Source organism: Poeciliopsis prolifica, unplaced genomic scaffold, assembly GCF_027474105.1.
Source record: "Poeciliopsis prolifica strain line A6 unplaced genomic scaffold, Auburn_PproV2 SCAFFOLD023, whole genome shotgun sequence".
Classification (NCBI taxonomy): Eukaryota; Metazoa; Chordata; class Actinopteri; order Cyprinodontiformes; family Poeciliidae; genus Poeciliopsis; species Poeciliopsis prolifica.
This window is the reverse complement of record NW_026562398.1, coordinates 1,681,870-1,704,442: the sequence shown is the minus strand read 5'-3', so window position 1 is coordinate 1,704,442 and position 22,573 is coordinate 1,681,870. Positions and strand designations below refer to the sequence as shown.

Sequence of the window (22,573 nt, the reverse complement as noted above, 5' to 3'; positions counted from 1 at the left end):
TCACCATTCTTCCCCATCTTTCCTCTGTGGTGTGCTCCCTCTGCTTGCCTGCCTGTCTGTCTCTGGCATAAAGGACTGTCTAAGACCGCTGCTCTGTTAATTCATTCGCTGTGCATCGCCTCACATATCTGCAGGGTCAGGCAGGCAGACAGAGAAGAAGAGGAGGAGAGGGTATCTGGAAAAATAGAGAGAAAGTAGAGAAATCAAAAGGAGAAGAAATAACTGTAAAAAAAAAAAGGTGGAGTTTTATCTGCAAAAATAGAAACCCAGAGTCAGAACCAGTTGTGTATCCCACAGTCTCTCCCCCACAAACTTGCAGTTGTGTATGAGTTATGTCATGATCTGCTTATGCACGCTATGTCCATCTCATTGTAAATCAGAAATGTAAACATGCTTGAATTTGAGGAAATGTGTTCTTATTTGTATAAGCAAATTCACTGGTTGGCTCTCAGTCACTTGTGGTAAAAATATATTTTAATAGCATTAAAGGAAATACATTTCTTGTTATTTCACCATAATCTTAGTTAAGTTTTGACATATCAGGTGGAGAATTAATATGAACTGAATGAGATACTCTTCAAAATGGGAAAAATAAGCACTCACTGCTTTCAAGTAAGGCAGATGAGTGTCAGTCTTCAGAAATCAGTAAATAGCTTCAAAAATAGCTACTGGGCTAAAACAATTCTGGAATAATCAAAATATTTACCTGCATTGCTAGACTGACTTTTTCTCGTCTTTTAGGTCACCCCAACCAAAATTATTTCTCTTTACTAAAAGCCAAAGACATGAGGAGGCTATTTGTTTTCCTCCGTCAAAAATACATACATACCTTACTATGACTTTTAAAACATTTGCTAGGTGTGATACGTTTTTGTATGCTTCTGTTAATTCCGAACACAACACACTGCTTCTCTGTGTGACATCATAGCAAAATAGAGAGAAACCAGATTAGAGCAGATTAAAAACACACAGAAAAGAGTCCTGTACTGAGATGAAATGATAAATTTAGAAAAGAATGTCAACATTAATATTGGTGACCAAAATGGTGAAAGCACAGCTTGCTTTTGATAATAATGCCATATTTCTGTTGGTGAATGCAAAAAAAAAATGTCTGTTCATTACAAATTTACCTGCAATATGAAGACCATTGTCATTGTAACTGAATAAACCCATGTATAATTTTTATTGATCTGTGCATCATAATGCATGTTATTGGTTTATGTATTTTTAGACTGAAAATAATGACAGTTCTTAGTTTTGAAGGATTTAATAGTTGAGCGATAAGAGAGAGAGAGAAAAAAAATCACATCTACTGTTTGACCTACCGATTACCGATTAGAGCCAAGCAAGAAAAAATAATGGCCAATTTCAACCTCTGGCCCATTGATCAGTGTATCTTTGGCAAAATCACTTGTTTTTTTTTCAGCTACAAATAAAAAACAACATTCCTGGAGCTAAACTTAGTTAAACTTAAAAGTCAATGCAATCAGGACACTGATAGGAGTTTGCAAATGTAATTTATTTGGTAGAAAAATTGTTTTGTAGCCCTGTTAAATGAATTCACTTAACTCTGGGAGAATGTGATGAACCAACAGCCGACTGTCTATTCATCTGCAGGAACTCTGCTGCTGCGCCTGTGCTCTAGAAAGTGTTGATGCTAAAACATTATTCCTGCTTTGTCACACTCCTCGTGTACGTTTGCGATTCAACATGTATCACTAAAGCGCCCTGCTTTTGTTTTACTTCCTTTAATCTGTGATTATGGAAGCACTGACTGCATGAGCGCAGTAGGTCGCTGGAATAATGACGGCTTGTTAGCGCAGCTGGGTAAACCTGAGCTGCTTTTAGAGAAGGTTTGGGGAGAATAGGAAGCTACTGCAGATATAACCTGGTTTAGAGGCTGTTTCTTTTCAATACTTTGTTAAGAAAATATACTGTGAATGTGCTTGAATAAAATAATATATGCGATTTTTACATTTTTCATTATAGTAGTCAAATCTATCTCCACTAATCCAGTCGTGTAGGACCAGCATGTAAATCTGTCCAGAGTTAATCTTGTCTGACATAAATGAGAATTGTGTATGTTCGTGGAATAGGTTTTTGCATCAGAAAGCTGAACAGACTTGGAGTAAACATGCTCTCCTATCTTCTGTGCAGCAATATTACTATGATGCATAATCTTGTCTTCTGTGCTTAAGCCTGCTGTGACTCGATTCATACCCCCAGCTGAAGTACAGCCGCAGAGCATGCGGTCCCACTATTGCTGCCTATAAGGAGCCCAGTTGTGTCTTCATTCCCCTGTTAAACTAACACAAGGTTCTCTCAGGCTTAGAGAAAGGATGATCAAAGTGTTTTTGGCATGCTAGCTGCTTCCTTGCAAGGTGTTCTATTTTCTGTGCATTATTCGAGAAAGTCAAAAATAGAAACTGATATGTCAGAAAAAGACAGTGATAAAAAGCCAGAGGCAAGTGTGTCCATGCTCACGCACACACGCACACACACAAAGACACCATTTTTCTCTGTGGTTCATGCTGTGATTTTTTTTTTCTGTTTCCTTTTATCTCCCATGTCACTCATGTATTCTCTTTTTCCTTGTGTCCCTGCAGGTTTTCCTGATCACAAGGTCCGATTTGCAGAACTGGCGCTTGACTGAAAGTGAGCAAGACAGAGTTTGTGTCATGGCTGACAAGGAAGACCAAGATTCAGACCTCCCCTACCAAAACCTGCTGGTTCTGGGAGCAATCGCAGCAGCCTCTGCCTTTGTGGTCACCATCCTTATCGTCCTCGTCTGTGTGGGTTGCCAAAGGTAAGGCTGTTAATTTTAATGAGAAAAAAGCCTTGCAGAAGTGCATTAACAAATCACATTGTGCACATTAATTGTTATCATTATAAAATTTAATAGAAACTAATTAAAAACTGATATTAGTCACATAAAATCAATGAAATTACTGACAATATTGAGCTCCCCCTTTGAAAGCCTTTTTTTTACATATCCAAAGACTAATATTACTAAGATAATAGTGTTATCTTCAAAATATCAGTTATAATAATGGAACAAGATAAAGACTATAATATAAAATAGAAAAGATCTTTTGAAGTTTTTTTAAAAATAAAAAAATGGTCAAATTCTGGCGAGTGTAAGTGTTAGGTTGCTTTATGTATCAGTGCAATGGGAAATAGCGCCCCCTCTTTGTGTAAGTTATGCGATAGGTCAGTTGCATTTTTCAGCACACCGTGTAGAAAAGCGTTGGAAACACTTAAGTAATAATTTTTATGAACGTATGTACATGGAGTGTGATGAATATTTACCGGATGTGTGCCTGGAACCAACTTTTGTACTTTCAGTTTGTTTAATGTTGCAAAACATCCGCATGCTAAAGAAAAATGCTAATGCAATGCTCTGTTGTAGAGTGCAGCGTGAAACAGAGCCGATTGTACTGAGCCGAGCCCGATATGTTCTCATTCAGGTACATCATTTATGATAGTGTTCTTCATTGTACATTGAAAATATTGTTACAGTGAACTTGGCCAGTCTGTGAAAGCTGCAAGAGAGTCAGGAAATAAATGCCCGATCACCCAGAAACTCCTCTTCCTTAAAAACATCAACACAAGGCAGAGTCGTTGTGTTGTTTGTTAAAATAACAAACAGAGTGATCACAACATCACTACTTCATTTTAAGGAGGTTTGTCCTGTTTAAGTTTAGGGCATTTAGTTTGGTTTGCTCCTCTCTGTTAAAATTAGAATAAACAACATGGTAATTGGAAAAGAACTGTCTGAGGCCTTGAGAAAGAAGATTGCAGGAGCTTATGAGTCTGGTGAGGGATTTAGACGAATCTGAAATCAGCCGTTCCACTGTAAGGAAAATAGTCTGAAACTGGAGGACATTCAAAACAACTACCAACACGTCCGGGTCTGGCTGTCCAAACAGGCATGCTCTAAAAGTAGGCGGCAATTTGATAAAAAGAAGTCTCCATTAGGAAACATACGTAAGGTCCGTGGTACTGTTGATATGGAAGTCCATGCCTGTTGAACCAAAATGAGACAGAAGTTTAAATGTGGGGGATGTGCAGGGGCAATAAGACAGATGGGCAGCATAGAGGTGGAAGTGTTATGGTTATGGTTTGAGAATATTTTGCTGCAGCAGGGCGTGGCTGGCTCGCCACCATAAAACTCCCAAAGACTTCTACTGTTTGACACAGGTGAATAAGGAAAATGTGAGACCATCTGTAAAAAGTAAAGCTGACGCAGATCAGACTCTGCAACATGACGGTGACCCATCACTTACTAATAAATCCAGTAAGGACAGACTAAGTAAAGCATTTCACTGAAATTACTTCAACAAGAGAGGGTAGGGCTGGCTATTTGGGTGTAACTTGTGCATGGTGTGTGGTGTGCTGTCTCAGATAGTGAACGTATAGTATCAGTAAAAAATATTTCAGTTTTATTTAAGTTAGAAAAGAGGAAAGGTTTACAAAGTGTTGACGCTTTTCCACAGCGCTGGAAAAGAAAGAGAAAGAGATAACAGCCAAAGTTTTAGCAAATGTGCTGAAATCTTCCCTTGCACCCTCAGATTCTTCTGATTATCTGCTCCTTTCTCTTTGTTTCCCTACTTCTTCTGAACTCCCCTCCTCCATTATTTCCTTTCCCTCTGTCCATTTACTCTCCGTCTCTTTCATCCTCGACTTTGAGCACAGTGGCAGTAATGAATGTTAATGGCTGTGAGTGTCAGATGAGATGAACCGATGCTTACAGGACAGTGAGGGGGAGGCAAGTCAGAGTAAGAGCTGCCCGAAGTCACTGCTCTCCAGCAAGCTCCACAGCAGACACGCTCACTGGGACACCCCACGGTTTAAAGAGGATCAGACTCAAGGGAGGAGCTTTTTTCTTTTTTCTTCAAAATCCTCAGGGACCAATCAGCAGCTGCATTGTGCCTGTGTTGCCATGGTAAATGCATATTTGGATGTAGAGAAATGTCAAACCATCTTATGTCATCTAAAGAATAATGTAGAATTTAGGCTCCCTGCTGGATGGAATTGCATGTTCAGTGGTTTTCTTGTGCATAACCAGTTTGTCACAGTCGAGTGCTGATTCAGATCCAGATTGGTTTGTCATATCCAAGTTAAAACAGAGTCAGCAATGCAATTAAATTTGTATTCATTGCAGGGTTTTTTTGTATATAAAATTGAGTGCAGCTACATACCTTGAACATTTTCCAGCACAGCTATTAGTTGCACATTCAAAACAAATGTTGATCTAAAGCAACATTAAATATGTGGACGAAAGCATGGGCCACATTAAACATTTTGACCTACATAAAAAAAACGTTTGAAAATTATCACTTCACTTTACTCTAAATCCACAAGTCCAATAACAATGTGATGGCAGGATCATGCCATGGGGATCCATCTCTGCAGGAACATTTATGTTTGACAAACTTGAGGGAATGTTGGAGGAATCTAAATCAAGGGATATACTGAAAGAACGCACTTTAGCATCACAATCATCCTCTGATCCCAAAATTTACAATGGGATCACAGCATGTTTATGTATTCGACTTGAAAGTATTTAAACTCCAGAACAAAATCTAATTTAAAGTCCTTGACAAGACTTAAAGTTAGATATTCACAGACTGCATACGCTTCTAGTCTGACTGAGTTTGACTTACTGTACTTTGCAAAGAAAATAAGCACCAAACTGAAGTCTGCAAATGAGCAAAGCTGTTGGAGAGTTTTGTTTTGATATAATAATTGTACCTGTTCTCTGACTTTGTGCTTCACTGTCATCATTTCCTGTAAACCCCCTTCTTTGAATCATTATGAAAATCACCAGGGGAGCTCTCTTCACCTTCCCAGCATTCCCCTGGGGGCATGGTGACCATATGTGTGTACAAAGTGGTTGCAGTTCGCCGGATGAGACAATATCGTGCTCCAGTAACATGGATCTGACACAGTCTTTGCAGCGACTTGCATAATAGGATGACGCAGCAGGGACTCTGCACCTGTTTGCAAACCTGAAATTCTATTTATTGCTTCACTGTGTTTTTGCAGCACAGCAGTAGGATCTCTTGTGTTATGTGATGCACAGGCGCCTCACCCCTCCAAAGCGAGAGAGAAGAGGCAGAGGGAGGAGCGCGGTTCACAGACACACCTGCAAAGCAGTTTTTTTTTCTCTTCTTCTCTGACTTTGTCTTGTTGCTTTGGCTCCATATCAACTGTTTCCTGTAGTTACAGCCACCTCCAGGGATCTGCTCGCATGCATAACACTTATCGGAATACATTTGTTTTACAAGTCGTCAACCTGAAGGCAGAATAGAGCAAAGTACAAAAGAGCATTTGTGAATTTTATCTGATTTTATCTACGTGTAGAAAATGAAGGTCGTCTTTGCCTCAATAAAAAACCAGAGTCATGCTCCATTCACTGTTCGACTGGGCTCTTGTTATCAACCAAGGACTTCTATGCCCTGGCCACAGTTAGATGCTGATGGTATCTATCTTCTCTCTCTGTGTGTGTGTTTTCTCTTTCTGTCCATGGGCCTCTGGTGACCTTCCTCACTTTGATGTCGTGTCAGAAAAAGCAAGAGCAAGCACCCCCCGGCTGGAGACAAAGGGACATCTGTAAATATGGTGAGACGTGTTTTCATTTTACAGGCCCCTCTCCATCACTCTCAAAACCACCCCCTGTGCCTGTCACCATCCACTTCTACTGTTTTCCTTCTAACCTCCCTTCTAACAGATGCACATGCATGTGTTTGCATGTTTTATGCCTCCATTAACAAGTCTGTGTGTATGTGCGACAGCAGGGTACGCTTCGGCATCCAAAACTGAACTCCATGAGTAAATCTGACACCAGGCTGCATGAGATCAATCGCTTTCCCTGCAATGGAAACTGTAAGTGCTAACTAACAGGTTCAGTGTGATAATAAATAATATACACATCTGAGCTGTTACACGTTCTCAGTAGTGCCTATTCAAATGTCTTCTTCTACTTCTATTCCCTGTCTCCGTGCAGCTGTTAGCAAGAGCCGCCCGGCCAGCATGGACCTCCTGCTCCTCCACAGTCGGCGCTCCCAGACGGACCTGAGGCCCTCCCATGGCCGCCAGCTCCCCCAGATCCCCACCAGCCCCCAGGCGTCTGGCCAGGGAGGCGGAGGGAGTGGTGGCGGAGGGGAAGCGGGAGGTGAAGGAGGAGGCGGAGGCGGGAGTGGAGGTGGAGGCGGCGCAGCGGAGGCCAGAGACCACACCTACACTGAGGTCGGCCTGCGCAACAACCCGACGCCCACCCGTTACCTGGACGACGGTCTGTATGAAAGCGTCGGGATCCGGGAAGGCGAAGCGGCTCCCAGAGTGCCCTCTGCTCCGCTGACGTCATCAAGCAGCACGCCATCGACGGTCAGAGCCGCTCAGAGCCCCCCCACTCTCTCAGGAGGAGCCCGCAGTGGGAACGAGCAAGGACACGTATGTACATACAGACATTAAGCAGTGATGCATTTACAGTCTGTAACTTAAGAGGAAAGAAATGTTGCTCATTGACTGTGAAACCTCAAACTGGATTTGTTTTAAGTAGGTATTGTACAGCACCCTCCACACTTTTAAGCACACTTGATAAAAATGTAAAAAAAAAATACAAATTGAATTGAATCAACGTTTTACAAAAAAGTCATAAAATTCAACCTTAAATTCAAATTGATTTTTTTCTTTTTTTTCAGTCACTGGCACAACTCCTGGCACAGTAACCGTGTCTACAAAAGAAATGTAGCGGAAGTTCTTGCAAAAGTGCATTTAAAATGTATTTATTCTTATTAAAAGTTCCAAGTTTCTTGGACTTTTAATTAACCCATGACTTATTCCCTGTTCTATAAAAACAACATTTCTCTTTTCTACTCCCATCTCAGTTCAAGGAGCCATTTTAATATCACCACCACAAAATAAAAATGAAGATGAGGGAGATTAAGAAAAAAATCTCCATTTTGGAGTACTGCTGCAAAAAGTGCCATCCAACCAGCTCTCCATAGTAACCATTAGGCACTGTCTGCATGCAAACTGGTGTTTTGGAAGTCATGCCAAAGCTAAGGCTTTTCCTCCCATTACAAACACAAATATGTAGAGTTTGCTTAAAAACATATTTATTTAGGAACTAAAAAATATTGTTAAACTTCTGTGATTAAATAAGATAAATGGGATTGGTGGTCATTCAGGATGCATTGCATCGGTTGTCTTTCTCTGTTTACGTTTGAGACAAATGATCAGTGAGAGACTAACTTGTGTGTTTTTGTTTACAGGCTAGTAGAGGAAATGGCAGAGGAAACGGCATCACTAATGGAACCATGGCAGGGAGAGGAAACAAAGCGAGCGGCGTTAGCAGATCTCCTCTGTCCTCTGTGAATTCCCTGGTCAATCAAGATCCAGCTGCAGCTGAATATGCTTCCATACGGAAGTTTAAAAAGGTAGACAGAATAATTTGTAACAGTGATAGTGTGACAGATTTCACTTCTGAAAAAGAAATATTAACGTCAGGCATATGTGAAGGTGTCACAGTTGCTGTATTATCTTTAGAGACTTTGAAGAGCTGCAAACTCCAGTTTGCTTTTGGGTAAAATATTTTGAAAAATAAATACAAATCTGCCTATATTGTTAAAGCAACACCACTTAATACTTACTGCTTCTACAATAAAAATGAAAAGTTTTATGGTATTTTTCAATAAAATAATCGACTATAATTTTGTCAATCACAATACAAATTTCTAGGTAGACAAGTTAAGTCGGAAGGAGAATAATGGAGCTGACAGCATGTCAGACAGCCAGTCGAGCGTGAGCAACTCCCCCTCCGCTGGTCCTCTTCCCCTACATCGCAGTCAGGAGTTTCCACGCAAGCCGCTGGAGCCGTTCCATCTGCACTCTTTCCCGAAGGTACCAAAAAAAACAAAAACATAAATCATATCTAATTCAAATATATGTTAAACTCCTCCACCAGCCACATTCTGACAGCTGTAGGAGAGCCTCATGACCACAAGAGGGCAGTCTCCACAAACAAACATGTTAAGCCATGCAGATTAATATGATTTAACTGGTTTTCTGGTCTTGGCATGTTCTCAGTTTTCATAGCTTTAGAGCACAAATATATTATAGTTAATGTAGGTTAAATGTGGGTATCCCATTAAATTTAATTCACTTTAAGAACATTCGAATGATGTACATAAAATAAAATCACAAAAACCATTGTTTTGCTCTGTCACATACTTCATATACTCAGATGTCGATAAATTACATTATCATTAATCCTCTCAGGCTCAAATTACTTGAAAAGACTGGCTAAGTTGTTGCAAATCTGCAACACCTGCCTGGAGAGGGTTAAAAAAGTTCTATTTCAGAAATTCCGTTCAAAAATAAAACATATTCAATTTGTTTCTCACAGAGTGATGTATTCTAAGCACTTCAATTAATTTAGCGGATTATGGATTGCAGCTAATGAAAATCAGATTCAGTTTCCAGAAAATTGTATAACACAATTTTTAAAAAGTATTTTTTATGTATGAATGTAATTTTGTGATCTACCCAATTGTGAGGAAGTCTGTTCTGACTTGACTGTTATTCCGGTTCTCTCAAAATTCTTAAGTGAAAAAGCAGTCTGTTCACAAACTGCTGTACCAAAGCATTGTATTGGAATATTAAGTTAAAGGAAAAAATATGTCGTGTGAATATGTTCAAAACACAGAGATAGGTGAAGACTACAGAGGGTTGTGAAGCAAAGCCTCGTTTGGTGAGATTTGCATGATTTGCAAGGCGAGGACAGGAACTAGTACTTTACTGATTTCCACTAGAAAGAACTCATATCGTCTGCACACGTCACTTCATGTCTGTAAAAGCTTCTTCTAAACCAGAAGCAACAGTGTGTCTTTCCTGAGCCAAGTAGAAAAAATAATGGGCTTTTGCTCAGTGGTTTGAATTCCCCTTTTAGTGGCTTAAATTTCCCCTTTTTTCATCTTTAAGAGGAAGACGAGAGACAGCAAAGACAACAATATAGACAAGCTGAAGGCTGCTATTAGAGCAAACCGGGTTCCTCAACATCTCAGTTATGTCTCAGACTAAATGCTATACATAGACAACTTTTAAGTTAGGTCAAATTTGTGTTGTAAAAATATTTTCTATGTGTTAGGGATCCATTTTATTATCAAAAGAATGAAAACAAATCAATACAATTATGATGAATCTGTGTTATTGTGTCAAGCAAAGCCAAAACTTTCGCTTAAGATGGAGGATAAAGTCACTGCTGATGTGATTTGTTACTGACCTGAACTTTTAATGAATGTGACAAACCTTTAAAGAGTGTGTTTTGTTTTTTTTTTCCGTGTGGGTGCATGTGTGTGTGTGTGCTTTTCTCCTGCCCGCTTTGCATCATGCAGTGCAGCACGCTATTAGAGCAAAGTGTGGAAGCATGGATTATCTAAGAGTTTGGCAGGCTGCCTGGTGGTGTGTGTGTGTGTGTGTGTGTGTGTGTGTGTGTGTGTGTGTGTGTGTGTGTGTGTGTGTGTGTGTGTGTGTGTGTGTGTGTGTGTGTGTGTGTGTGTCAGTGGGAGTGCTCCTGTTGAATCCATCAGCAAGTCTATCTATAAACAGCTAACAGGTAGCCAGCAGCCTGAATGAGAATAAATATTCTGCACATATTGAAGCCATTTGCTATTTTAACTCAGTCAGGCTGCGTGGGGGGTGGGCATATAAAAGTTTAATCATCCTCAGTCACATGTGTGTTCACCAATTTGTGGTTCCTAATTGGTTACTAATTCTTCTTAAGACCTGTAGTTATAAAAAGTTTTGCAAGAGAAGTGTTATGTTGGGTCATTCTTTTATGACATCTAGGTTTGTCTTAAGCCACTGAGGCACAGTAATATTTTCCAGATAATGTTAAAGGTATTGGAAAGAGTAAGTCAACTGTTGCCTGTCAGTCAGGATTTGCTAAATGCAGCAGTTGAACTCTATAAAAGGCCCAATCATTTCTCCTGAATACAGATTCCTATCTGACCTCTACCTCTCCTCAAGTCTCTCAGAAATCACCATCCACCAGCAGAGTTAAATAGAGGTTATGTTTTGGCAGCGCTGTCTGTGTGCCAGTAGGTCTGCTTGTCTGTCAGCAAGACATATTTGAGTTTGCAGATTTGCATAAAATATCTTTGGAACTTTTGGTCGCAGAGAAAGGAGAAACTGAGAAAAATAAAAAATAAAAATAAAAAACATTAAAGCACGAAGCTGCCATTTAAGCCTTAAAAAAAAGCTATTCAGTAATTTAATATTGTTCTTATGACTACACAGAACTTACTCTGAAATCTCCATCTGAAGAGCCACGAAGTAGAGGACAGCTAATTTCAGGTTTCAACCGTCAGAGCAGCTGCTTGTTAACAAGACAAATCGACAACTCTTTTTGACATTTGTTTGGTCGTCATTTAAATAACCAACCTTTTATCCAAAAGGCCATTATTCCATGGCATTTGAAATTATGTCATGGTGCATGTTTAGCCTGTGATGGACTGGCCATCTGAGCAGGGTGTACCCTGCCTCTTGCCCATTGTTCTCAGGAGATAGGCACCAGCGTGCTTTTCTAACCCAGTAGTGCTCAGCGTGTAAGATGATGGATGGAAGGAAGGAAGGAGTGGAGGAAGCAAAGAAGTATGGTATGGGTGGATGTATATCTATCTAAAAAATTATGATTTTACTATTTCTTCAAAGCTTTCCAGTCAAAATTAACTTGCAGGACAAGTGAAGCCTGGAACTGAGTTTCAAAGTGTTGTTTCTACAGTATTGTGTTTATAACAGCAAAAATTCAAAATAATATTGCAGAAACTCTTGGTTTTTAGAAATAACAAGAAATGCTCCTGCTGCTAATAGAAACATATTGTTTATTATATAGATATCATTAACATTTATGTTATTTTTGAGTTTGATACATAGAATTAAGCAAAAATATAAACTAAAAACCTGAATTCAGTCATAGTTTTTAAATCAAGGTTCTTATCACACAAAATATTTGACCTTTTTGATTTTCTAATTTTGATAGAAATTTGATAGACTTTAACTATCTTTATTTCCAATTATAAGTCTTCATGTTTAAAACATTAAATCTCCAGTTCGTATTCATCCAAACCCAGATGATATAAAAATGAGAACTGAAATCTTCCTGATCCAATCCAACTTTGGGCCTGTCCAATCCAGGACTGGCTCCTACTGGCCATTTCTTGGAAACACACATGAATAATTCACTTGTTTTTGTTCATCTGCTTTTAACTGATGTAGAGGGAAATATTAAAACATTAGAGCCTTTATTTGCCTGAGTACCTTTGCACAATGGCTCACTGATTCTAACCTCACAGCAGCACTTTATGAAGCTCATCATTTGACTTTGTTTATCAGGAAGCGGTGTTCATAGGCAACGGGGAGCAGTACATTTGGAAGCCTCCGGAGGACGACGACATCATCACCTTGCACCCACCTCCACTCCGGGGAGAGAATGGACAGCCAGGGCATCCATCGCCTCCAACTGCAAAGGAGGTAGTTTATCTACAGCATGTGTATTTGTGAATGGATACATGTGATTTTAGTGACAGCTGGGAGAAGAAAGAATCAATGTGAGGCTGGCCGTGAACTCTCCAAGCAGGCAGGAGATTCAGTCTCTGATTTCTGCTGTGTTTACCGACGCCGGCACCCTTTTGATTGGGTACGTCGCCGTAACACAGCTGCCTCACGACCTTCCTGCCGTACGTGGTTTCTGCTTACAGAAAGAGGTTATGTTACATGGATCCACAACCCCCACCGCCTGCCTGAACCTTGACCTCATTCGCCCAACCCCCCCATTCATCTGTTGGCCTTCAGCATTTATCTGCACAGACCACGGCTGGCTGTCACCTGCTGTCCAGTATTAATCATAGCTCAGAATAGATACCGTTATGTTTAAATAGGGCATCTGTTTATATACTGTGTCTGTGTATATGTAAATATATGCACGCATCTGTTTATGTTTCAGACAAACTATGCAATTAGAATAGAAAATTCAAACTGAAACTTAATTTACGTGAAGTCTTAGTTTGAGAGCAGCTTTTGTGCAAACTCCTGGGAGGGTTTCTTACCAAGCAATCAGTATTATAATACAGTTGTGCAGCAGTTTAAACCAGTCTTACATTAGTAGTTAATAGACCATGATAACTCTAGAGGAGCTGCAAAGATACACAGCCTAAATGAGAGAATCTGTGAATAGGACAATTATTTGCATATTTTTGTGTTGGAAAAGCCTTACACAGGGTCTGCAAACGTAACAATCCAAACAGGCATTTTTGCCCCCAATTCTACTAAATTCAAACTTGTTTAGAGCCAAAAATATTAAATAAATGTGTCAATGTTTTATGTGTATGAAGTTGGATCAAATGGGAACCGGAATCCTGGGGTAAATGATGAAATAAGTTATACTAAAGAACTCATAGAACAACTTACAAAAGCAGAGGGTAAACAGAGTCCAGAAAACATGAGGCAAACAGAAGGAACCAGCGAGGAAAAGTAAAAGAGAGGTGGTTAATTACTTGAGGTGGTTGATTGCTGGAATAGTGGCGCAAGACTAATTTCAAATTCAATGCAGCTGTGAGGAAAGAGCACAGCTGCAAGCTGAGAGTGAGGAATGGCACAGGGGAGCAACAAAGACAGACTAAACACAATAAATGAATAATAAACGTGATCTAACTAAATTACTAAGGACAAACTGAACAAGAATATAAAATATAAATGTATGATCTACTCTAAGCAAAAAATAACTAAGGTGAAACACATGTAACAAAACAACCCAAGATCATGACACGTTAAAAAGGACAACTTCAAATTTAGGATTATTATTTTGAGCTATGGTGAAAGGATTTTTTTAAAATTATTTATTTGTACTTTTAGGTTTTACAAGAAAGTAAGACAGAAAACGCACATGCATGCACACACGCATGCACACACACCCACACACACACATATATATTAAAAGGCATATTAAAATGGGGCATTATCTATTATCCGTTTATGGATAATACTGGGGCCAAAGGTTCCAGACTCCTGGCCTAACACATGACCTAAATCCAGTTGGGAATCTTGAAAACTGATGTTCACAGTCACTCTGGATTTAATCTGACTAACATTGTACTAGTTTGTAAAGATGTACTGGACTAAAGTTTCAGATCTAGATGTGCAAAAATGGAAGAAATAAACCCCGCTTTTCACATTTGAGATTTTTTTTCCACTTAACAATTGTGTTGTAGTCTATCTGTGCCTTTTGTGTGGAATCCTTTTGAAATTACATGAACGTTTTGGGTTGTAAATTGACAAAATATTAAAAATTATAAAGAAGTGTGATTACTTTTCCATGGCACTATATATCTTTGAGTCAGTGAGCTGTAAACAGTCTGCCTACAGGTCAGAGACAGTCAGTCTAAATAGTACAGCGGTCCCTAAAATAGACAAGTGTTTATTTTTACTTCATCACCACAGTTCTCCATGAGTCCCAGTCTCAGTTTAAACACTAAACATTTTAAACACTTTAAGATTAAAAAGGCATGTTATAACAAAGCAGTAGTTATAAATGGTATTATAGTGTTGATGAGCTTATCAAAGCCATTGAAGAGTTTTGCAAAAAGGAAAAAGAAAAAAAAAAGATGATTTATGTAGAAATTAAAGGGTTAATTCTCTACGCTTTCCTGCCTGGAGCTCTTCTGCATGTCAAAATGCACCACGGAGTAACTGGCCTTGACAGCGTTTTGCAGTATCTCACAATTTTTTATTTATTTTTTTTACTTCTTTCTCTCTGTATTAATGTTTTTCCCACTCGTTGTTTTGTTTTCTCGCGTCAGATCTTGTTGTTGCCCTAACATGCCCCTATCCTCTGGAGTTTGTCAGTTGCAGCCATCAAAAGGTGTTGAGTTTCCACTCCCAACCAAGTCTCCTCCTCTCCTTGGTGCTCACTCCTTCTGCTCCACTCCCTTTGTGGCTATTAGGAGGCCCTGCCCTCCCCAACCAGTCACGTTGCATCAAGCGTGTCCCAGCAGATGAATATCTGCTGCCGCAAGATCCTTTTGAAAACTCTGCAGTCCTTGCAACTCATAGAATCACGGCCACGACCAGATGCGTGAGTGGCGCAGATAGCCGCTGTATGCAGAAAGCGTTGCTTATCGAAGTCTTGCTCAGAGCTGGAAGCTAAAAACAACATAAAGTAGTACAGTCTGCAGAGAAGAGAAAAGAAAGCATACAATGGCAGGCTTCCTCACCAGCTGTAGCTCAGTTTTGAAATCCCCATCATCTTGTGACTTCCTTCCTTCCTCTGTGCAGAGTTGCACACTCTGTGTCCACATAAATACATGCACTTGCACACACACAGCACGTTGTCTGCACACACTTACAGCTTATGCCGGGGTCTTTGTTTATCCAAAAAGGTCACACCAGAAAATTGTGGGGGCAGGGTGTGTGCGTGCTCCACTTCAGCTCTGCCTGTAACACAAGGAGCGAAGAGAAACGGCGAGAGATACTCACAGAGGAAGTCTCAGTCACATGCACTTTATTTACTTTTTCCCAGCACGACCAATCGATGTGACATATAGTGCAAGGTGAGCACACATAATGAAAGGGAGGTCTGTCATGATTTTGGAGACAGGACAAAAAAAAAAAGGTTAATCTGTATGTGTGGTGGAAAAAGAGAGTCTGCATAGGCAGCGTTTCACAGGCCCAGCAGAGCAGAGCTACTGGTGTGGGTGTGAACGATGAGGGTAAACATCACCACGGCCCACAATCCTTTGCTCTTTTTCACCACTTGTGGAATTTTGACACAGAAATGCCAGAGGTCGCGGAGCTGGTTTATCAGAATTCCTCACACATGCTTTTCAGTTATGAACCCTAGCTATCGCTGCAAAGCAAGCACGTATGCACACAGCCTGTGCAAAAGCCCCGCATTTATGAATGAGGACATGCAGTCATAACACCTGCAATGCATGCACAGCAAATCTTATGCCTACAAAGGTCATTCAGGAAAACAGAACTTGTTGCCCCCTTTTTTTTGTAACTTGGCTCTTGTCCAGATAATTTGTCCATGCTTTGTTGCCCTGTTACCAAAGCAGTGGTGTGGAAATTTTAACAGGTTCATCCACTGCACAACTAACTGTTGTTGACTAGAAATCCAACTGACTGATAACAGAGTTTACACTGTCTTATCCTGCTCGGTTAAATTAGGTCAGGTTACAGCAAAGAGCAAGAGCTGTTAATGCATGTGCAAACCTCTGTGCATAAACACACACAGAATCCATGCTCAGGCAGTTATTTGCATATTCCATTTCAGCAACAGTATCCTTTTACACTTATCACATGTTCCATGCCAGTGATATTTATATACTAATATGTAATAGTTAACTAAGGAACATCAGACTTGCGATATTTAGCAGAAATGTTTAATTTCAGTCTGACTCCAGTGCAGCATGTGCATTCTGCAGAGTCTTGAAAAAGTATTCACACCCCTTGAACTTTGTAACATTCTGTCATGTTGAAACTGCACATTAAAAATATTTTAGTACAATTTTAGATCAGCAAAAACTAGTTCACAACTGTGAAGTGGAAAAATATAGGATATTGTTTATATTTCTTTTCTATATATAAAATCTTTAAACTGTGGCATATATTTGTGTTCTACCCCATATCCTCTGACATCAAACCAAGGGCAGCTAATTTCGCTTAAATTTAATCTTATTACTTAATAGAGTTTACCTGTGTGCAATTTCATCTGAAACAATTGTTATATGAAGGCGCAAACTTTTTATTTTATTTTGCAGGGCAGTAAAATGAAGATCAACCAACACATTGTAAGAGTCAGAGATACAGTTGCAGAAAAAAATTTAAGTTGCAGAGTTAAATAATACTTCAATATCCAAACATTTCATGAACCACTCTCCAGTTTGCCATATAACATATGAAAAAGCATGGCTCAAATGCAAACCTGCCAAAACATAACAGTCTACCTAAACTGACAAACCCAGCCAGCTATTTAGCTAAAAAAGTGGCTGATGAGCTCATGGTATCTCTGGAGGGGATGCAAAGATCTAAAAGTAAAATCATTGCTGAAAAAAACTCTAAAAAGTTTGCAGTTTGCCACCAGCTAATACCATGCAGTGAACATGGTGAAAAAGGTGCTCTTGTCAGATGAGACCAAAAGAAATATTTGCAAAGCAGTGATTAATAGAAGTTGATTACAAATGCATGCCACACTCATTTTTCTTTTCAAGCAAAAATGTGTGTGATTTTCTTTCATCCCACCACAATATTTTATGCAGCCTTCTAGACACAGGAGGGACATTTTAACAGAGTCTATTAGATAACGGTGGTGTGCATGAATATTATTCAATCAATCAAATGGGAGCAGTTTTTATTTGTATTCTGACAAATTACATCAATGTAAAAAGAAGTTCAGTATTGTTGAATTTTAAGAAATGAATGCAGAGGGAGCCACTTATAAATGTTTTAGCAGTTTGTTAGTTTTTTTTTTCACTACATTCAGACAAGTGATTTGAGACACTGTACATATTAGTAGGTGGAGACGTTGGCCCTTATGACCTCTTCAGTGAAATTTTATCACAGGATATGTCACCAGTGAACAACAGAATAGGTTCTGTGTTATTATCTCATTAAGTGACACCATGCTGTGTTCTTGTCCTGTGTGTATGTGCCATCAGATTGCAGACACTTACTCCATCGTGTGCAAAACCCAGAAAAAAAAACCTCCCATGGAGCACAACGGAGCAAAAACCCTTCCGCGCTCCTTCGGAGGGGACAGGGGAAACCGAGGCCGGGGCCGAGGCGTCCAAGGGCAGGCCCGTTCTCAAGAGGAACCCTGCTACGAGCCTGTGGGGGACCGGTCCTGGTCTTCTGCTGTGGCTGAGTCAGACCCTGCATACGCGAGTATCGACGCCCACAGGAAACGTGAGCAGGGAGCAACCAATAACAGCACAGGTGGGGGTAGCGCCACTCTGAAGAGGAAGAAGCAAACCCCTCAGCAGCAGCAGCAACATCAGGCAGCACCAGCAGCACTACAAGGCTCAGGGCCCATTGCTCCTCCAGTCAGAGGCCTCCCCAGTGGGGAAAACTTCTATGAAACCATTAGCGATGTAAAACAGGGAGGCAACACTTCTGGCACTACCACCATCTTCACCTTCAACGATGGGATGGAGATGTACGTCACCGGCCTGTAGCACCGTAGTAGAATCCACTGGTCCAGATTTCATGGATCCTCAAGCAGGTTGCTGTACATAGACACAGGCCCTCTACAATCAATGAGGATCCATTTTGTGTTGACATCAGGTACAAACAGGGTCTTAATCCAGGTTCAGACTTCCTTCGATTGGTCTGCATTTCAGAACCAGCCTAAGCCTAGTCCAGCCCAAAAATGGACCAAATAGATTTGAACAAAACAAAAAAATATATATATATAAATATATATATGTAACTGTGTCACTGGCCATATTCACCTACTTGTGCATCATTTTTCATTATATCTTTATTTTTATATGAACACTGTACTCTTGAAAGAGTATGTGTTTCAACTCACAACCTGAGAAGAACACTCTTAAAATATATATGGAAAAAAAAAAAAAAGAAAAATGTGCATGCATTGTGAAACTCACACAATAGTAGACATGAAAATAGACATTAGTAGCAATGAAAGTGGATGTTTACGGAGTATAAGGTAAGCAATCGGGTCACCGGTGCACAGATATCCCTCATCTTGGGGTGGACAATAAGCACATTAAAGGCACAGTTATTTGTGGTGCTCTGCTCTACCTACGCAAACATAAAACAGGTTCTGATGCTCACTGACCTGTCATCTGGAGGAGTGTGTTTGCGGTGCTTTGTTCAAACACAGCCCTGTAATTTGCAGGCCCGCTCAAATGCACAGGAGTAAATTACGGTCATTGTCTTCATTCCGCAAATTGTCATCAGTATCAGCTGTTAGTAAGAGCCCTCGTGATAGAATTAGAAAGTGAGCTTTTGCTCAATAAGGCTTAGATTAAGACAAAAGTTGAAAATGCACCGTCACGTTTGGCAAACTGTTGCTGGAGACATGATGACACCACCCTCCACCCAGATGCACACATATTTGGCAGTCATGCAAGGTGAAGTGATCAGGTCGAGGGCAGCAAATGTTTTGTGCAAGAATTTCCGCAGTGTGATCATTTCCCAATGAGAGAGCTTAACTGTACTGCAGGGGTAAAAGCAATTAGGGTTTTTAAAAGAAAATAAAGAAGTGAAAGAGTTTCAATACCAATGCAGGATGTTTCAGTCTGTTCAGTTTGTGTCATTTCTTATGCGGATTGTAAACATCTTATTTCATAGTCTCTGTATTTTTTGCACAGGACAACTGCCTGACTGCTGAGCCTAGCTGTACCCCTGAAGGGAATATTAAAGCACAGTTTTGATTTGCTCTGAGCACTCAAAAAAAAAAAAAAAAAAAAACTAGAGCTCCACGTAGCTCACCAGACTTGAGTCCTGTGGTTGAAATAGTAACAGAGGGGTCTGGACTCCAAAGAAAATATAAAGCTGGACACAAATATTACCATTTAGTGTCTTTTTGAAAAGTTGTTCATCTCTTTCTCCCCGGTCTAGTTTCCAGTTTCTGTGCTGGGTTCTCTTCCATCATAAACAGTCTTTCCCTGGTAGCTTTGGGAACCATTATAAAAAGAATGCAGGAAGAAAGACTTTTAGGACTTGATGCAGTGTTGGGAGAATGTATTTGCCCCTTTATAGATTTGTTCGCTCTTTTTTGGGGGGGAGTTTTGACAAACTTCAATCTTTCAAATTTTGAACCAAGTTTTAAACAAATTACCTACTGTAAATACAAAATTCAGTTTTCAAATTGTATTAAATATTAAAAAAAATAAAACATCTAAAACTATCTTGGTCTCTTATGAAAACATATTAGTCTTAAACCTTATTGCTAGTTTTAGACTGTAATCTGTCAATCTTTTACACCACTACGGGTGAATTTAAAATGCTCTTCTTTGTCGAATTGTCTTTACTCAGCAACAATGCAGGATTTTTGAGCATTAAGGGCCTACTATGTCCACCACTGTTCTTGGCCAACGTTTTCCCCTCTTAAGGATAATGGCTGTTAGTGAGACTACCTAGTCCCAAAGTCCGAGAAATGGCTTGGTAACCCTTTCCAGACTGGTTGGTGTAAGGACCTTTTTTTTTGTTTGTTTGTTTAGATCATTTGGCCTACTTCATGGTGTTTGACAGGTTCTATTTAAGTGATTTTCTAATTTTCTTGGTTCTTGCAGTAATCAGGTCATGCTGTGTAAAGTGAAAGATTGCCTAAAAGACTGTGACTAATCACAAATATTTATTGATATAAGAAGGGGTGAAAGATTTGAAATCAGTATTAGAAAACTGCTTTTGTATTTACTCAGGTTGTCAATGACTGATATTAACATTTTGATCATTTGTGTGTCACAAAGACACTAAAATAAAATAACTTTGTTTTGGGGGTAAATACTTCTTTACAATACTGTAAAGGGAGAATTGGTTAAGTTTATATTCTATTTACTTGCTGTGTGACAAGGACGGGTTTAAAGAGGTTTTAAGAGAGAGATATAAATGCTACTGTGTCAGAAAGTATGTAAAAACAAATGCTCACTGTATGTTGAAGCACTGTTTAATTTTTAACCTAACTAATGACAATACATTTGGTTAAATAGCTTACACCACTGCCATGAAAAGAGTATATTTATGTTGTTGATGCTACTTTTCTTTTCTGCTTGAGCAAGTAAGTGCATGCCTTGATATATGGAGATGAAAACAAATAGTGTGTTACTTATCTCTCGTTTCTATTTTATGTTGTACTTTTTGTCATGTATTGTAAAAGCAGCATTTTGTTTAGCCAAAGCAGCAACTTTAACGAGCAAAAGAGAGAGGAAGGGATAGAGAGGAGCCATTGGGAGAAAATGGAAGAGTTGTTTATTCTTTTCCCCAGAGGGAGCAGGAAAGCGGGATAGAGTGGGGTTGGGGGTGGGGGAGAAATGCACAGCTAGTGTAAAGCCAGATGAGCGTCAGTGCAAATGGACACGGACCCAGAGAGCTTGCCCCTTTCCTGATTTGTTTTTGTTTTTCACATTGAAGACACTCCCTCTTTCTCCTGCTGTACAGAGCTGGGCCCTTTGATGTCCTGTTCTCCAAGTAATACAGAGATGGAGGAGGGGGCTCTGGGGGACAGGCAGACCCCCAGCCTCGCATCAGCAATGCATCCAGCGGCTCGTCTGTCTGACTCATGAGAAATGGCCAACAGCTGAGAAGTGATCTCTCAAACAAAATCGACTGGAAATTGCTGTCACGCTCCATGTTTTCCCCGTATGGCTATCACCTTATGTGTTGCATTTTACCCTGAGAGAATGGACTGATCTGAAATACATTGTTGAACAATGTTATTCACTGACAGAGACAAATGTTCGTTGCACAAACAGTACGATGATGTAAATGTGTAAAATATTCTGTTGCTGTTCTAATGTTGTTCCAATGTAACATGCAGTATGCAGTATATTTGTTGCTGAAAAAAAAGATGGCTATCATAGATACATAGTACTTTGTGGATGAAAAAAAGAGAAAACATTTCATGCTTTCCATGCAAATACAGATGCTGTTTATTAATTGTCTTAAAATATAAATATGGGCCAGTACTGCTGTGACAGCTGTAGCCAATGTTGTATGTTCTTAAAGCACAGGGTTTAATTTAAAAAAAAGAAGTAAAATTAATAAATATAAAATAGCGTGACAGTGCAAATATGCAAAAGATTGTAATGTTTTATATTACCCTTCATAAAATATTAAAGTGAGTTTTTACTTTTCTAATAAAGTGGCACATTATAACATGCTTGTGTTACCTGCATTTTGTGGTAGTTGTTTTGCGGAGGGAGTCCATCTCACCAGATATTTTCCCTCTTGCTACATCTTGACATTAATAACTCAATCTTGCAATAAAGCAGGATGCAATAAAATGTGTTTGTGAGGGATTAGGCAATAAAGCAGAAACCACTGGTGTGTACATTCTGGATCATTGAGCAACAGGTGTGATTTTATTTTCATTACCAAATATACATTGACAGTACAAACACAGTTGGATAATGAAGTAGAAGTATGACGTCATGGAGTGAGAGTAGGGATGGAGATTACTTAAAATGTCTTACTGATGAGATATATTTATTTCTTCTTCCTCTTGGGACAGACTACAGTGATACTGAAGTTCTTAAACTTTCCAGTTTTTGACCCAGAAAACATTGCTCTGCTCCAACAGTTTGTCTCACGATGATAGCAAAATATATTTCAAAGTGAAATCTGTCTTTTCATGCGTCTTTTTGCCACTTTTCCTCAAACTTTAATAAAACCGACAAAGTCTTCCCACAAAAAACTCAGATGTTTCGCTGCAGTTATACAGAATACATAAAAATAAAAAAATAATAATTAAAAAAATCTTAACTGTGACCTCCAAAACACAAGTAAGCCAACAGGTCCATGAGGACGTCACTGTCCTTATACCAGT

The 22,573-nt window shown here is 39.5% G+C and overlaps 1 protein-coding gene and 1 long non-coding RNA gene across 6 annotated transcripts in view; one reads left to right on the top strand and one right to left on the bottom strand.

Annotated features, from left to right (window-relative positions):
* Nucleotides 1-21,907, top strand: part of LOC129370342 (uncharacterized) — a 49,877-nt gene extending 27,970 nt beyond the window's left edge. For 2 of the 5 annotated variants that reach the window (XM_055046278.1, XM_055046277.1), the window contains 8 exons: nt 2,607-2,806; nt 6,570-6,624; nt 6,798-6,888; nt 7,010-7,455; nt 8,280-8,444; nt 8,746-8,907; nt 12,400-12,537; nt 17,721-21,907. In XM_055046278.1, coding sequence (XP_054902253.1) covers nt 2,679-2,806; nt 6,570-6,624; nt 6,798-6,888; nt 7,010-7,455; nt 8,280-8,444; nt 8,746-8,907; nt 12,400-12,537; nt 17,721-18,236 — 1,701 coding nt within the window. In that variant the 5' untranslated portion in view covers nt 2,607-2,678 and the 3' untranslated portion in view covers nt 18,237-21,907. Of the gene's footprint in view, nt 1-2,606; nt 2,807-3,418; nt 3,468-6,569; nt 6,625-6,797; nt 6,889-7,009; nt 7,456-8,279; nt 8,445-8,745; nt 8,908-12,399; nt 12,538-17,720 lie in introns of those variants that run through there. The other 3 variants (XR_008607044.1, XM_055046279.1, XM_055046280.1) reach the window with 3 other exon arrangements.
* Nucleotides 12,545-17,903, bottom strand: LOC129370345 (uncharacterized). Its single transcript, XR_008607045.1, has 3 exons — nt 17,736-17,903; nt 15,276-15,495; nt 12,545-15,204 (listed from the first exon to the last, which is right to left on the bottom strand). It is a non-coding gene; the product is annotated as an uncharacterized LOC129370345 (long non-coding RNA).
* Nucleotides 21,908-22,573: the final 666 nt, after the last annotated feature.